Here is a 16358-nt window from a genome sequence, read left to right as displayed (position 1 = left end):
CTCTGGACTATACATGCAGCTGTAAAATAGGTGGGCATTTTGACCAAAACCAACTCAGAATTTAATTATCTTCCAGTCTAGGTGGGACTTTTGCTCAGGCCAAGACATCCATCTTCATGGTGATGGAGCTGCCAACCCTTTACCCCTTGTTCCTTTGTTAAATTAGTGGTGGAGTCAGCTATTCTAGCCATCCCCCAGCATGTCCTGCTGTACAGATGATGGTCACATCCAGAGCATTGTACCTGTAGGAAGGCAATGAAACGCGACAGTGATTGGCACTGTTGTTTCTGGGTGACATCCTTTCGCACATCTTAATACCGGCTCCGTCGAATAACAAGTTGAGTGAAGTTCCTCAATAAGCTCATTTTCCAGCATAATATATTGGCGGCCCAGCGCACAACCTACGAGACAATGCAATATGCATGTGTTATGGGGATAAAATATTAAATATTATCTATGTTTTATGTATGGGATTAAGGTTGACATTTTGGTTATGCTTGTACACGCGCAGAACATTTGCAATGTGAATTTGCTCATACACTGAAATTCTGGAAAATATTTAGGCTGGTGTTCCCCATTGTGGTGACTGGGCCATAACCCCATAGAAAGTTGGCATTCATAGTGCAATGAGAAATTCTAGGGACGACAGGCCAGCCTATGATGGCGCCGGGTTTTGGCCTCTAGGAAAAAGGGTCTGGTCCTTGTTTTTTTCCCCCTCCACATCCATGTTGGGATCATAGGCTAATTCCCCATCCCCCTGTCCCTTAAAAATGCAGATCCTCTGGGGAGTGGAGTGTAGCTTCTTGCCAACCGATTGCAATGGGAATATCTCATCTCTCACCCCCAACAATCCACTGTTTTGGACTTCCCATGCACTGTGTAGTAGCTGGGCCGGAGTACTGTAACTCAGCTCCCATTCAAGTGAATGGGTTAGTACACCTGCGCTGGAAACAACACAGCGTATGAAGCCTTCTGCTTCCACTCCGTGATCGGGAAGAGTTGGAGCAGCTCAAAAAAACTGATCTGCTGGGGTGCTGGTGGTCGGACCCCCACTGATCTGATATTGATGACTTATCCTGAGGATAGGATATCAATATCTGTATCCTGAAGAACCCCTTTAAGTTACAAAGGGAATCAGCTCTCATTAAAAGTGTACATTTGCCCCTTATAAGTATGAACAATGTAGTAAGGATCCCTTCCATGAGACCACTGCCTATTTCCACGTTGACCCCACGAGGCCTCATTCTGTCAAAATAACCCTATGTTGTATCATGGATACAGGTGAGAAGATCACCTAGGTGAGGGCTATTCTCAGGTCATGACTGAGGTCCAGAAGGAAAGACCTTATAGAAATCAAAACCGCTTTCGCACGACCCAAAGGTTTCTATCAGTCAATATAACACAAATTAGTACTACCAAATCTGACCACAACATTTTCAGGACACTTGTGAATGGTCCTTTGCTCGGGACAGGGATCAGCAACCTCTGTCACTCCAGCTGTTCTAAAACTACAACTCCCAGAATCCTCCTTTCTCTTCTGTGGGAGTTACAAGAACAGCCAAATAAGTGTTCATGCTGGGAGTTGTAGTTTCTAAGCAGCTGAAGGTTGCTGATCCCTGGTTTAGGATGCTGTAGCCGATTTCCAGTAAGAGAAATAAGGTACTGCTTGTAAAGAGCGGCTCTCCATACTGGCTCATATAGGGGGGTTCCGTGTGCCCTCACTTTATGATGTCCAAATGCTTTAACGGGACATAAGGATGGGGTTTTTCATGAGCATGTTGTTACCAGCCATATTACACTATTAGGGGAGAAACAGAAAGGGGGGAATTACCAAGGATGTAATCAGTCTATGGAAAAAAGGAGACAAAATGGCGCAATCTGTAGACTGTACTGGATATGTGTACAATATATGTCTAATAGTCAATCCTACCTGATCCACATAAATCCACTGGCACTGTCCATGAGTGAACCAGAGCGGTGCAGCTCCTGGCCGTTTCACGGTTTGGCATTTTGAAATCAGTTTCTGGATTTTGATCGGCATTCCCACAAAGGCCGCACGTTTTCCCACGCATCAGAGGAGAAAGCTTTATCTGAAACATCATTGGGATACAGGTACAGTGTACTGGGAAACTGGATGGATTTCGAAAAATAGTTATTTGAAAACATAATAATAATTGCATAAACTGTGTATAAGGAACGTAAGGTCAGAGTGGGGGAGTAGCCTGCGGAGAAGCCGGCATGATGAGGGCTTTGGTGTAGCAAGATGGGGCATGGGCAGGATTGGTGGGTATTGAATAAAAGGGAGTGAATAGGGGCTTTTAAGAGAAGTGGAAAGGAGGGAGCGTAGCCACCTTGGTGAGGGGATTGAGCAGATCCAGCCCACCACGTTGTTGTTAGTATGTTGTGCTTTTTCTGGCCTGGAATTGTAGCTGGTTGTTTTTTTGGGGGCCATGGCTTGGAGATGAGCTGCGACGGTGGGAGGTCCTCGAAGTTAGTGGAATCGCAGGTCGTAAAGGATGGGAGGGCTCCACGGTTGGGGCTGGACTCTCATGGTTGGTGTTTTTTTTGTGGAGGATTGTAGATATCGATCAGTTGTGTCTCCAAGCTGGCGCTCATCGGCTGAAGGCAAGATGAAGTCCCTCATATGGGGTTATCTGAAATATTTGAGGCTTCGAGGACCTCCCTTGTCATTATTCATATGTTAAACATATGGGTGTTATGTGTGTTTTCATATGCTCTTGCATATGGGTTATTGGAACGTTTTGATATTTGAATTGTTTAAATAAACGACTGCTGTGGCCGATTTAATCCAACCTGGTGTCCGAGTCTATTTTTGGGGGGAGAGGTTGGGGTTTAGATTTTTAGGGTGAGGAGGTCGAGCAGGATAACCAATATCATTGTTATGAGTTATAAAAGAAAGCGGCAGTATTGGGCTCATGCAGATGCTTAAAGTGTAACTGTCATTCTTTTTTTTATTTTTGCAATGTATAGAGGTAGTAATACTAACCATTTTTATAATATACTTTAATTACTGAAATAGTAGATTTTTATTAGAAAAATAGCTCTAAGGCAGTGATGGTGAAGCTATTAGAGACCGGGTGCCCAAAATGCAGCCCAAAACCCACTTATTTATCGCAAAGTGCCAACACAGCAATTTATCCTGAATACTACAGTCCAGTATAGTATATTTTCCATGTACTTTATCATTTAAGTATAATGACCTGCCTACATTCAATGTGCTGTACGTGCTGTTCATAGTGTGCCCAGCGCTGATGAATGGCTGGTAAAGTCCAGAGTCTATTGGTATACCATAGACTTTTTCCAGGGTGCGGAGTGCCCACAAAGAGAGCTCTAAGTGCCGCCTCTGGCACCCGTTCCATAGGTTCGCCATCACTGCTCTAAGGTGACCCATATTAAGCCTTAGCAACGCTCCTCTGTCTTCTGTTTACATAACACAGTCAGTGTTGAGCAAGTCTCCACAGTTATGTAAACAGAAGACAGAGGAGTGTTGCTAAGGCTCAAAATGGGTCACCTTAGAGCTATTTATCTGACAGAAATGTACGATTTCAGTAATTAAAGTATATTACAAAAATGGTTAGTATCACTGCCCCTATACATTGCAAAAATAAAAAAAAGAATGACAGTTACACTTTAAACGGTATATTCACAATATTTGGCTTAGATGACTGAGAGATGCAGGTCCCACCTCTGGCGGAGATCTAGAGCCTCATCTCGTGGCTGATGTGAATGGATAGCTGGCTGCTCATGTGCAACTCTTTCCATTCACTTCTACTGGAATTCTAAAAATAGACAAATAAGAGCAACCTCTTCATTCACAGCGGCCAGAAGGTAGGGATAGGTGTGGGTCCCAGAGGTGGGACCTGCACCCATTGGATCTTTATCATATATTCAATGTCCAAATGGCAATACCCCTTTAAAGTGTAGTTCAGCCAAGGGGCATAGCTACCATACAAAAAGGGGTCCAGGTGCTACAGGTCCCAAACTCAGGAGGGGGCCTGGGAGGAGGACAAATGGATTTATTTTCTGGGCCAGGGAGAGGTGAGAATGGTGCTCCTAGTCCTAGCACAGGTATTACTCACCACTCCCTGCTCTTCTTCTCTGGGCGCCTGAGCTGCACTAGTTCCTGGCAGTGCACAGCTTCAGGACAGGATGTTGTGTGCGCAGGAGTGCACTATGAACTGACGCTGTGCGACGTCAAGTAACAGTGTAGTGGGTGCCTAGATACAGTACTGCACAAAGAGCAGAGGCGCCCGTTGGAGGAGAAGAGAGGTGAGCACTTTTTTTTGGTCCGGTCTGAGGTCTTCATTAAGGGGAGGGGGGCCCTGTTTAAAAAATTGCTGTAGGGTCCAGTCAGTTCTTTCGTTCTAGCATCTTTCTAATAGATCTTGCATATCTGTAGGTGCTCCATAAAAACTTCCAAGGAGCTGCTGTTGACTGATCTGAGACAAGTCTCTAATTATATTCCATAAGGTCAGTCGGTTTTCATAACAGCAAGAATGGCATATAACAAAGACTGCAGAGCCAATAGCTAGTACTCTTTGGAGATGCTCCATGTGGCACGTTCCTAACTTACTAGACAACCATTTTTGGTGTTACTTACCTTGGCTATTTGTCCATTGAATAAAATCTGCTCAATACCGTTCCTTGATGCGTTTAATGTCACGGTTGTTGCGTTCTTACGAATGGTAAACCAGTCTGAAACATATACAATTTCTGTTGTTGTGGGTTTTGTTCAGAGCTAATTTTCTCAATCCTTTGGTAAATATGAATGGGAGCCTTCACACTGAGTATATCGACGCTGTCAAAAACGACTGAATACTCTGCGGAAATAACTACTAATGGACACTCTCCGAGGGTTCATTCATCCAGACATCGTGTCAAGAAGGGACAAGCCACTTCTTGAAAAGGTCAAGGCTTTAAACGGACAGTTTGCGAACTGATGTGCTGCCTCCCATAGAAAAAAAATGCACGGCAAACACCATGCCAGAATTTTGGAGTAGTGTCCGTGCCAAAATTTTATGGAAAATGCCACCGTGTGAACAGGACCTAAGGGTAACTATCAATGGTAATTTACAGTATGTATGGTAGCTAGTGTTGAACAAACTTGCTATTTGCAAGTTCGTTGTTCTGGTTCGGGTTATCAAAAGAAAAATTGATGGGATACCATTACCATGGACCATAATGGAATTCTATGATGGCATGCACCATGGAAGCTATAGGAGGCATTCGATATTGCATTCCATCATAATAGAAGTCCATGCTGGCCATACGGAATGCCTCTTATAGGCTTCCATGGTGCATGCCGTCACAGAATTCCGTTATGTTCCGTGGAAGCAGAATCCTTTATGGAATTCTTAGATAACCCGAACCTGAATGCCGAACTGCCAAATTGCAAGTTTGCTCAACACGAATGGTAGCAACTGAACCAAACTTGGGTCACCATGAAGTGTGTCATGATCGTAATATGGATGCTACATTATTATTATTCTTATAATCATACAAAACTGACCTTTTGAATATCTATTTGTGGTTTGCACGGTAAACCTTTATATACTGTATACTATATAAAAAGCTGATGAAACGTTAATGGATTATCCATGATTATATTTTTTTTTTAGGTTTTACTGTGGCATAAAAAAATAAAAAAATTCTGGACAACTCCTTTAAATGGTTAAGATATATTCTGTGAATCATTTCCATGCCAAAAGTCCAGAAAGGCTGTAATGTACAGTGTATCTAGCATAAAGAAACAAATTAATCATTTTGTGCATCCACGTATCTCCTTGGTGCTTTTTCAAACCTGTGCTTCTGGGGATGAGCTCTAGGTTGAATCAGTCTCCTTCCCCCTCTGGCAACTGATAACATAGTCCCTTCTAATTTTCCCCACAGAAGAAGCCCCCGGCCCTCAGCTATACTGCCATGCAACTTTAGAGGCTATGCTCCTTCCCTGACAAGCAGGGCAGAATGTTATTTCTGCTGGCTACCCTACAGTGAACAAGGGGCCAATATGTAGAGACCTAACTGTGAGCAAAGTAACTGAGCATGTGTGACCACCGGCACCTAGATCAGTAGATGGACATGCACATTGCTATAGACGTTGAACCACAGTTGAAGGTATACTACGTAAATGTCATAACTCTTCACTGTTTTGCATGTATAGTTGCCAACAGTCCTAGGAGGGGCAGGGCTGGCCGCAAAGTCCCCTTTTTCCTGGACCTTTTGGACATGCCTAGAGAGTTGCCGACTGGTACCTTGTTGGCATATCGCTAGGTGTGGCTCCTATCTAGACAACAGGGCCTCCGAAGTGAAGGAGAGCACATCACACAGGTGCGGTCTGCTCTCCAAATCATTAGAAGAGTTCCGAAAAAAGCCAATTGAGTGTTCTCTAGTTTTTGGGAAGTCCCATACTGGTGAATTGATAACACACTGCACAAGTGTAGCCATAGCTTTTCTGCTATGGGAAAGCTGGGAATAGTTGACCTAGTGCCCAGCTATTCTCGGAACTCCCACAGTGGTGAGTAGATGGTGGCTGTGCATGTGTGGCTGCTCTCTGTTCTCTTTGGGGGTCCTGTTCTGGAGGTGTGACCCAAACCTATCTGACATTGATGGCTTATCCTAGCGATTTGTCACCAATGTCCCAGATGTGCTCCCCGGGTCCTGAGTTTGAATCCGATCAGAGATGACATCTGCATGGAGTTTCTATATTCTCCCTGTGTTTGCATGGATTTCCTCCAAAAATATACAAATAGGCAAGTTGGCTCCCAACGAAATTGACCCTGTTTTGTGTAGGGGTTGAGCACCTTTATGGCTGCCACTGACATCCTAGGGAGTCGTTCCAGCCTCTCAACTATCCCTGCATTTAAGTCCCTGTGAGAAAACAGCATTACAAATGCTTGTCCTTAACTATGTAACAGACATTTGCCTTCCTTGGAGGTCAATGACTTCCTGAACTTGAACACGTCCTGTCTAGAGATGGCCTTGCGGTTCGCCTGACGGTCGTTTTGCAGCGAACTTTGCGCATTCGCGATTCGCCGAACATGCTAATATATGGCAATGTCCGCCGACACTATATTCTTTTGCGTTGCGCCGAACTTTGACCCATAACACATCCATCAGGTGGGACAGGACAGCCAATTGAGATGTTTCAGCATATGGACACACCCCCCCCCACCCTATCACGGAACCCGATCTGGCAGCCATTTTACATTCTGTGTTTTGCCAGTGTAGGGAGAGGTTGCTTTTTGGAGCAGGGACAGGCTGTTAGGGACACCAAACGCTAGCTAAAAGGGCCACAAAAGTCCTTTTAAGGACTGGTATAGGTGTGCTATCGATAGGTGTGATATACTGAGTGCTGTGATATATGTATACTTTCTAACATAGAAAGTATATTATAGTGCATTTGTATTGTGCAGCAGTTGTGTGCGGTTCTGCTGCAATACCGCAGCTATACAGAGGGACAAGCGCTATTAGAACAACTAATTGCAACTGGTGTGATTTACCTGTTGTCCCCCCCAAAAAAAGATTGAGCGGTGTGATATACCTATAATATACTTTCTAACATAGAAAGTATATAGTGCATTTGTATTCTGCAGCAGTTGTGTGCTGTTCTGCTGTGATACCGCAGCTATACAGAGGGACAAACGCTATTGGAACAACTAATTGCAACGGGTGTGATATACCTGTTGCCCCCAAAAAACTTGAGGGGTTTGATATACCTTGGTTAATTAAATGAAGTGGCTCACTGCTGATAATGGATGGTATGGTGCTACAAACTAATAGTTGAGGACGCCTCACCTCAATTTGAAAGTAATTTGCGAGATATGGAAGCGAGCACTCAATTCTATGGCAACACTCATATTTTATTAATTAAAAATCAGTAGTTTAAAATGACAATTGATAAAATGACATGCAATCAGATAATGGTTAAAATAATGTAATATAAAATGATTTCAACGGTCTCCATGCCAACCCAACATTTCTGCGTGACCTATTCACCTGTTACATCAATCCTATTTTATCTTTATTTTATGCTGCTTTTTAATATCTAATCTGCCATATTTTTTATATTTTTTTCACATTTTATCTTTATTAAGCTGTATACTGATTTGTATGCATTTTTTTTATTTATTATCCAAACTGGGGTCCATCAATTGAATATATGATTTAGAATGCAAATCACAAAAAAACGCATCTATGTACAAAAAACCGCAACACAAACGCATCAAAACCGCATCATGGCGGAAATTGGCTGTGGATACTCCCATTCTGGATTATGACAACCGGAGTTTGTGTAGTACCCTATGGACGCCTATAAAAGAGGAGGTTAGAATTGCAGGAGGTACCACTGAAGAAGGGATTGGTATATCCCGAAACGCGTCTGGGTAACAGATACTCCGCACTTACCTCCGTAACAAGGACTTATTGCATGGCCATGCTTTAAAGATGAACTATTGAACAACTGCTTTTTTTGTGACGATCTTACTGCCCTGGATATCTGAGCAAGCGCTGAAACTGGACGACAGTCCCGATTGAAGTATCGCGAGATTGGGGCTGGATCGTCAGAGCCTGCAAGCCGCGAAGACGGAGCGGCGTTCCGAGCAGATTGTTCAGCGTCTTAAAGGAAATTTTACCTTATCATAGGAGACCAGACCCTTGACGGCTCCTTCTAGATAGAGGTAAGATTATAGCCGATACAAACATCGTGCTATGGGACTGCACTACTAAACAGCCAAGTATTCTGTGTTGCGGTGTACGACACCATAGACTCGGACCTACTTATTTTCTCCATAGGAACTAAGTACAGCACATTGCGCTATATCGCGCCGGACTCCAATTAGTGTCCACCCATTCTATTCACCGTTTTTTGCACGAACTTATCACGTTCAAGTTTATGAATTTTATCATATCTTCTTAAACATTTATAACACTATTTGATTAATTGTTTATTTATTCACTATTAATTTTCACCGATTGTATTTAAGGTATCATTGGAATCTATGCTGTAGGAGCTTTTTATATTATATTATATTGTCTCAGTGTTTATACGGTCGACCGTTGAAATCATTTTATATTACATTATTTTAACCATTATCTGATTGCATGTCATTTTATCAATTGTCATTTTAAACTAGTGATTTTTAATTAATAAAATCTGAGTGTTGCCATAGAATTGAGCGCTCGCTTCCATATCTCGTGTGATATACCTTCTTCCACAAAATACTGATTAAGGGGTGCGATATACCTGCTTCCACAAAATACTGATTAAGGGGATTGATATAAATGCTTTCACAGAATACTGATTGAGGGCTGCGATATACCTTCTTCCACAAAATACAGATTAAGGGGTTCGATATACCTGTTTCCACCAAATATTGATTGAGGCCTGCGAGATACCTGCTTCCACAAAATACTACTTGAGGGCTGCGATATACCTGCTTCCACAAAATTCTGATTAAGGGGATTGATATACCTGTTTCCACTAGTGTTGATCGAGCACCAAAGTGCTCGGGTGCTCAAGTAGAACACCTCGGGATGCTCAGGTGCTCTATCGAGCACAATGTAAGTCAATGGTTGAACCCAAGAATTAAACCAGGCACCCCCTGCTCTGAAGGGTGTCTGGTTCATAGTAAAAGGTCAGAAATTGATGGAAACACCATTGAAATGATTTGGGAACAGCATGGGGAGGATGTCTGTATGCATCTTGGACTCCCAGGACGATGCTGGGAGCGATGTTGTCCGAGTAGTACACCACTTTTACGGACTGACAATAATACGCATCAAACCGAAGATAAAATCGATTTTAGAGGAAAATTGTTAGGAAGCATTCTTTCCTGTATATTTACTTGTATATGAAATGCAAGTGATGCCAAAAATTACAAGGAAGAGGCACTCCAATAGAACCTGTATATCACATAAAGGAGAGCCTCATTCACATTGTGGTACAATTGTTCAGGTAGTGGGACTCCTACACTCATAAAGCCTATGCACTAAGTGAAAGGGCTGCCAAAAATTACAAGGAACCGGCACTCCAATACACCCTTTATCACACATAAAGGAGGGCATCATACACACCCTTGAAAAATTATGATTGATGGCCTGGTGGTGACCCTCAAAAACATTAGGAGCATGGGCCTGCTGGTGACCCTCTAAAACATTAGGGACGAGGGCCTGCTGCAGATCCGACCAATTAAAACATTAGGGGTGAGGGTCTGCTGCTAATTTGACAATCTAAAACATTAGGGGTGAGGTCCTGCTGCCGAGCTAACCATCTAAAACATTATGGGCGAGGGCCTGCTGCTGAGCTGACCCTCTAAAAAAAATTGTGGACAAGGGCCTGCTGCAGAGCCGACCATATAAAAAGTTTTGTGGGCGAGGACCTGCTGCCGAGCTGACCATCTAAAAAAATTTGTAGGCAAGGGCCTGCTGCCGAGATGACCATCTAAAAAAAATTTGGGGCGAGGGTCTGCTGCCAAACTGACCATCTTTAAAATTTTGTGGGCGAGGGCCTGCTGCAGAGCTGACCATCTAAAAATTTAGGGGTGAGGGTCTGCTGCTGAACTGACCCTCTAAAACATTATGGTTGAGGGCCTGCTGGTGACCCTCAAACATTATGGGTGAGGGCCTGCTGCTTAGCTGACCCTCTAAAACATTAGGAGCGAGGGCAGAATAATAAGCATGTTGATATGATGGAGGAGGACGAGAAAAGGGAGATTGAACCATATACCCTTTTTAGTGGTGGAAGGGGTGCTTAGGAATACAGTGTATTCAATACACCATAAAAGCCACATTTAGAGTGCCCCTCTTAAACACAGTAATGTGTTTTAGAGGGGCAATCCAGGCCTTGTTCATTTTTATAAGAGTCAACCGGTCAGCATTTTCAGTTGACAGGCGGATGTGCTTATCAGTTATTATGACCCCAGCAGCACTAAATACACGCTCTGACAAAACACTGGTGGCGGGGCAGGCCAGCACCTCTAAGGCGTAGAGCGCCAGTTCGTGCCACGTGTCCAGCTTGGACACCCAATAGTTGTAAGGCACAGAGGGATCATTAAGGATGCTGACACGGTCTGATATGTACTCCTTCACCATCTTCCAAAAATGTTCCCTTCTTGTGACACTAGGCCGCGCATCAGGTTGAGGGTGCTGATGAGGTGTCATAAAACTGTCCCAGACCTTGGAGAATGTTGCCCTGCCTCTGTTGGAACTGCTGTGTGTTCCCCTCGTCTCCCCTCCTCGGTTGGCCAAGGAACTACGTACTCTGAAGCCAGCGTTGTCAGATGGAAATTTTGGAGCAATTTTTCCACAAGGACTTTCTGGTATTGCACCATTTTGCTGGTCCTCTCCACCACAGGAATGAGAGATGAGAAGTTCTCTTTGTAGCGTGGGTCGAGAAGGGTGAACAACCAGTAAGTAATGTAATGTTGGCCAAAATGCATACAACGCGAGGGTGATGGGAAAGGCAGCCTAACATAAAGTCAGCCATGTGTGCCAGAGAAGACTTTGTTGTCCTCATCAGGAGGATGACTCTCAATCTCCTCATCCTCTTCTTCCTCTTCTACCCATCCACGCTGAACAGATGGAATAAAACTTCCATGGGTTCTACCCTCTGTAGCGGAGGCAACCGTCTCCTGCTCCTCCTCATCATTCAATTCGTGCTGAGAATATGCAAAGAGTCCGCCTAAATTGTGAGCAGTGAGCGTTTGAGTTGACACAGAAGTGGGATTGTTACGCTGATAATAGCGTTATCGCTGCTCACAATCTGTGTTGATTCCTCAAAGTTGTGTAAAACCTCACAGAGGTCAGACATCAATGCTCGTCGCTTGTGAAGAGCGGAAGGTGACTGGAAAGCCGACGACCATATTGCAGCTGGTATTCCACTACTGCCCTCTACTGCTCACAAAGCCTGGCCAACATTTGGAACACTGAGTTCCAGCGCATGCTCATGTCGCACAAAGGTCAGTGAGCTGGCAATTGCAAGCGCTTCTGCAACGTTTCCGGACCGGCGGAAGCTGTCGATGACTTGCGGAAATGGACACACATGCAGCACACCTTCACCAGTAGCTCAGGCAAATTGGGGATGGTTTTGATAAACCGTTGAACCACTAGGTTGAACATGTGGGCTAGGCATGGTATGTGTGTGAGCTTGCCAAGTTCCAAAGCCGCCACCAAGTTATGGCCATTATCAGACACCATCATGCCACAGCTCAGTCTGGTCCCTTATCCCCTGCCACAGCTCTGCGGCGGTGTGCTGTTTGTCACCTAAGCAGATAAGTTTAAGCACGGCCTGTTGCTGCTTCCCCATTGCAGTGCTACACTGCTTCCAGCTACGGACTGATGTCTGACTGGTGCTGCAAGATGGTAATTCAGAGGTGGAAGTGGAGAAGTAGGCGGAGGAGGAGAAGGGGGGGTTGCAGCCACTAACGTAGGTGGCGGCGGAAACCCTGATGGAAGTAAGGCCAGCAATCCTTGGCGTCGGTAGCACCTGTGCCATCCCAGGGTATGACTTGCTCCCAGCCTCCACAACGTTTACCCAGTGTGCCATCAGGAAAATGTAGTGTCCTTGGCCAAAAGCAATTGTCCATGTCTCAGTCGCTAAGTGGACCTTCATAATAACTGCGTTGGTCAGGGCACGGGTGATGTTATGGGACACATGCTGGTGTAAGGCTGGGACTGGACACAGTGAAAAATCTTGGCGGCTAAGGGCAGAGTACCATGAGACAGCCGCCGTCATCAGGCAACGGAAAACCTCAGTGTCCACAAGCCTAAATGGCAACATTTCCAGGGCCAGCAATTTGGAAAGTTGAGCATTTAGTGCTATGGTCTGTGGGTGGGTGGCTGGGTATTTGCGCTTTAGTTCAAAGGCCTGGAGTATAGACATACAGTATGTACGCTGCGCTGGGATACAGAAGTAGATGTGCTAGCTGATAGTGCTTGCAAAGGTCCAGGTGCATGGCGGGAGGCATCCGGGCCTGCGTCTTGGACAGGGGATTGGCCAGCACATAACACAGAGGAAGAGGAGGCAGTGGTTGACCCGCAGACACTGGTTGTGGACCTAGGCGTTCGGCCCTCCTATTAGAGTGCTTTGATGCCATGTGGCGGATCATGCTGGTGGTGGTGAGGTTGCTAGTGTTCACGCCCCTGCTCATTTTGGAATGGCACAGGTTGCAAATGACAATTCTTTTATCGTCCGCACTTTCCTCAAAAAGCACCAGACTGCGGAACACCTACCCCTTGGTAAGAGAGATTGCTGCAAGGGGGTGCTCCGGGGAAGAGTTGCGGGCCTGTTTGGTGTGGCCCGCCTCCTCCCTTTTGCCACCCCACTGCTCTATCAGCCTGTTGCAGTGCTGCGGATCCCTCCCCTTCTATACTGCTGTCCTCGCTCGTCTTGCCACCTTCCCAGATTGGGTCAGTGACTTCATCGTCCAGCACCTCCTCTTCCACTTCCTCACTCTGGTCATCCTCCTAACAACAACCTCAGTTATTGACAACTGTGTCTCATCCTCATCATGAACCTCTTGAGACACTTATTGTGGTTGACTTATTGGCAACTGTGTCTCATCATCATCATCCACCTTGTGAAACAATAATTGCCATTCCCCACCGTCATCTTCTTCTGACTGTGGATGCTCCAGAGTCTGGGAATCAGGGCACAAGATCTCCTCATGTCCCTCTTCATGCGGGCTTGGCGAGAGGCCCAAATTAAGGAATGGCAATGAAAACAGCTCCTCGGAATATCCGATGTGTGGGATCACTTGTTTGCCAAGACTCTCCATGGTGGGTGGAAGAAGTATCAGGGTGAGGATTCTGTTGACCAGACTCTTGGCTACTGAGACTGGACTTTGTGGAAGACAGGGTGGTGCTTAACCGACTGGTGCTGCTATCTTACCGACCACCTGGTCACACTGGTCTGGCTTCGAGAGTGGTGTCCTGCGTCGCCCTGCAAACTGGGACATGAAGCTAGGTATCTTGGATGAGTGTGTTTCTTGTGCTCTGGCAGCAGGCACAGTTTCACCGCGCCCAGGGCCACAGCATCTGCGTGCATCAGCAGCACGGCTACTTCCCCGTCCCTTACTACTCGCCTTGCGCATATTAAATGGTATATATGTTTGCAAGTATGTCACACGTACAGTAGCGCAGGTTTTGTAAGTGTATGCGCAAATAAAGTACACAGAATGTCACTGATATTTTTAGGATGTACACACGTTAAACAGGTGGTATAGCACAAGTAATGTCACTGTCACCACCGCCTAATAAAAAATTACACTGAATTAATGTCACTGATATCTAGGATGGGCAAACGTTATACAGGAGATGTAGCGCAGGTAATGTCGCTGCCACCAGTAGCAAAAAAATTTAGACTGAATGTCACTGATATTTCAGATATGCAAATGTTATACAGGAGATGTAGTGCAGGTAATGTAACTGTCTGCAGCGGACACCATCTAAGGAAAAAGTACACTGGATGTCACAGATATTTTTAGGCTGCGCACACGTTACACAGGAGATGTAGCGCAGATAATGTCGCTGTCACCAGCAACAAAACTAATTACACAGAATTTTACTGATATTTCGGATGCGCTAACGTTATACTGGAGATATAGCGCAGGTAATGTTGCTGCCACCAACAGAAAAAAAAATTGACTGAATGTCACTGATATTTCGGATATGCAAATGTTATACAGGAGATGTAGCGCAGGTAATGTAACTGTCTGCAGCGGACACCATCTAAGAAAAAAGTACACTGGATGTCACAGATAATTTTAGGCTGCGCACACGTTAGACAAGAGATGTAGCGCAGATAATATCACTGTCTGCAGCGGTCAAACAATTGCAAGCTATTTAGCGCAGGTTGCGCAAAAAATATATATTGCTGCAAGATACAATAGTCCTTAAAAGGACTTTTGAGTCTCTAACAAGTTTTAGCAATTTAGTGCAGGTTGCACTAAAAATAAATATTGCTGCCACACACAATAGTCCTTAAAAGGACTTTTGGGTCTCTAACAAGTTTTAGCAATTTAGCGCAGGTTGCGCAAAAAATATATATTGCTGCAAGATACAATAGTCCTTAAAAGGACTTTTGAGTCTCTAACAAGTTTTAGCAATTTAGTGCAGGTTGCACTAAAAATATATATTGCTGCCTCACACAATAGTCCTTAAAAGGACTTTTGGGTCTCTAACAAGTTTTAGCAATTTAGCGCAGGTTGTGCTAAAAATATATTTTGCTGCCACACAAAACAATAGTCCTTAATAGGACTTTTGGGTCTAAAACAAGTATATAAGCTAAAATATTCCTATTTCACTCCCTATGCTATCTTTCCCTTCTGCTCTCCAGCTCTCCCTGACTAAGACTTAGTCGAACATGTGTCATCGGGTGCTATATAGCACCCGATGACGCGTTCCGGCCAGTCAATCACTGTAATGCCAGTAGCTAACATGGCTACGGCATTACAGTAAATGGCAGTACTTACCTGCACGTTTATTGGCTGCGATGCTCAAGTAAAAATAGTGTTAGGCCGAAAATGCTCGCCCAACACTAAGTTTCCATCAAATATTGATTGAGGCCTGCGATATACCTGCTTCCACAAAATACTGATTAAAGGGTTTGATATACCTGTTTCCATCAAGTATTAATTGAGGCCTGCAATATACCTGCTTCCACAAAATAATGATTAACGGGATTGATATACGGCTTCCTCCAAATATTGATTGAGGTCTGTGAGATACCTGCTTACACAAAATATTAATTAAGGGGTTTGATATACCTGCTTTTAGAAAATATTGATTGTGGCCTGCGATATACCTGCTTCCACAAAATACTGATTAAGGAGTTTGATATACCTGTTTCCAAAAAATATTGATTGAGGCCTGCGATATACCTGCTTCCATAAAATACTGATTAAGGGAATTGATATACCTGCTTCCACAAAATACTTATTGAGGCCTGTTAGATACCTGCTTCCACAAAATACTGATTAAGGGATTTGGTATACCTGCTTCCACAAAATATTGATTGAGGTCTGCGATATACCTGCTTCCACAAAATACTGATTAAGGGGTTTGATATACCTGGTTTCACCAAATATTGATTGAGACCTGCGATATACCTGCTTCCACAAAATACTGATTAAGGGGATTGATATACCTGCCTCCACAAAATACTGATTGAGGCCTGCGATATACCTGCTTCCACAAAATTCTGTTTAAGGGGACTGATAAACCTGCTTCCACAAAATACTGATTGAGGGCTGCGATATCCCTGCTTCCACAAAATACTGATTAAGGGTATTGATATACCTGCTTCCACCAAATATTGATTGAGGCCTGCAATATACCTGCTT

At 44.3% G+C, this 16358-nt stretch overlaps 1 protein-coding gene across 1 annotated transcript in view; it reads right to left on the bottom strand.

Moving 5' to 3' along the window:
- LOC122943587 (vitellogenin-1-like) overlaps positions 1-16358 on the bottom strand; it is a 120582-nt gene that overhangs the window by 8203 nt on the left and 96021 nt on the right. Inside the window, exons 29-31 of the mRNA XM_044301448.1 lie at positions 4622-4716; positions 1931-2090; positions 243-401 (exon numbers count right to left, since the gene is read on the bottom strand). Of these exons, the coding sequence (XP_044157383.1) occupies positions 243-401; positions 1931-2090; positions 4622-4716 (414 nt within the window). The remainder of the gene's footprint in view (positions 1-242; positions 402-1930; positions 2091-4621; positions 4717-16358) is intronic.

This window comes from Bufo gargarizans, chromosome 7 (assembly GCF_014858855.1).
Source record: "Bufo gargarizans isolate SCDJY-AF-19 chromosome 7, ASM1485885v1, whole genome shotgun sequence".
Taxonomy (NCBI): domain Eukaryota; kingdom Metazoa; phylum Chordata; class Amphibia; order Anura; family Bufonidae; genus Bufo; species Bufo gargarizans.
The sequence above is the reverse complement of the archived record's forward strand: the minus strand, read 5'-3'. Positions and strand labels throughout refer to the sequence as shown.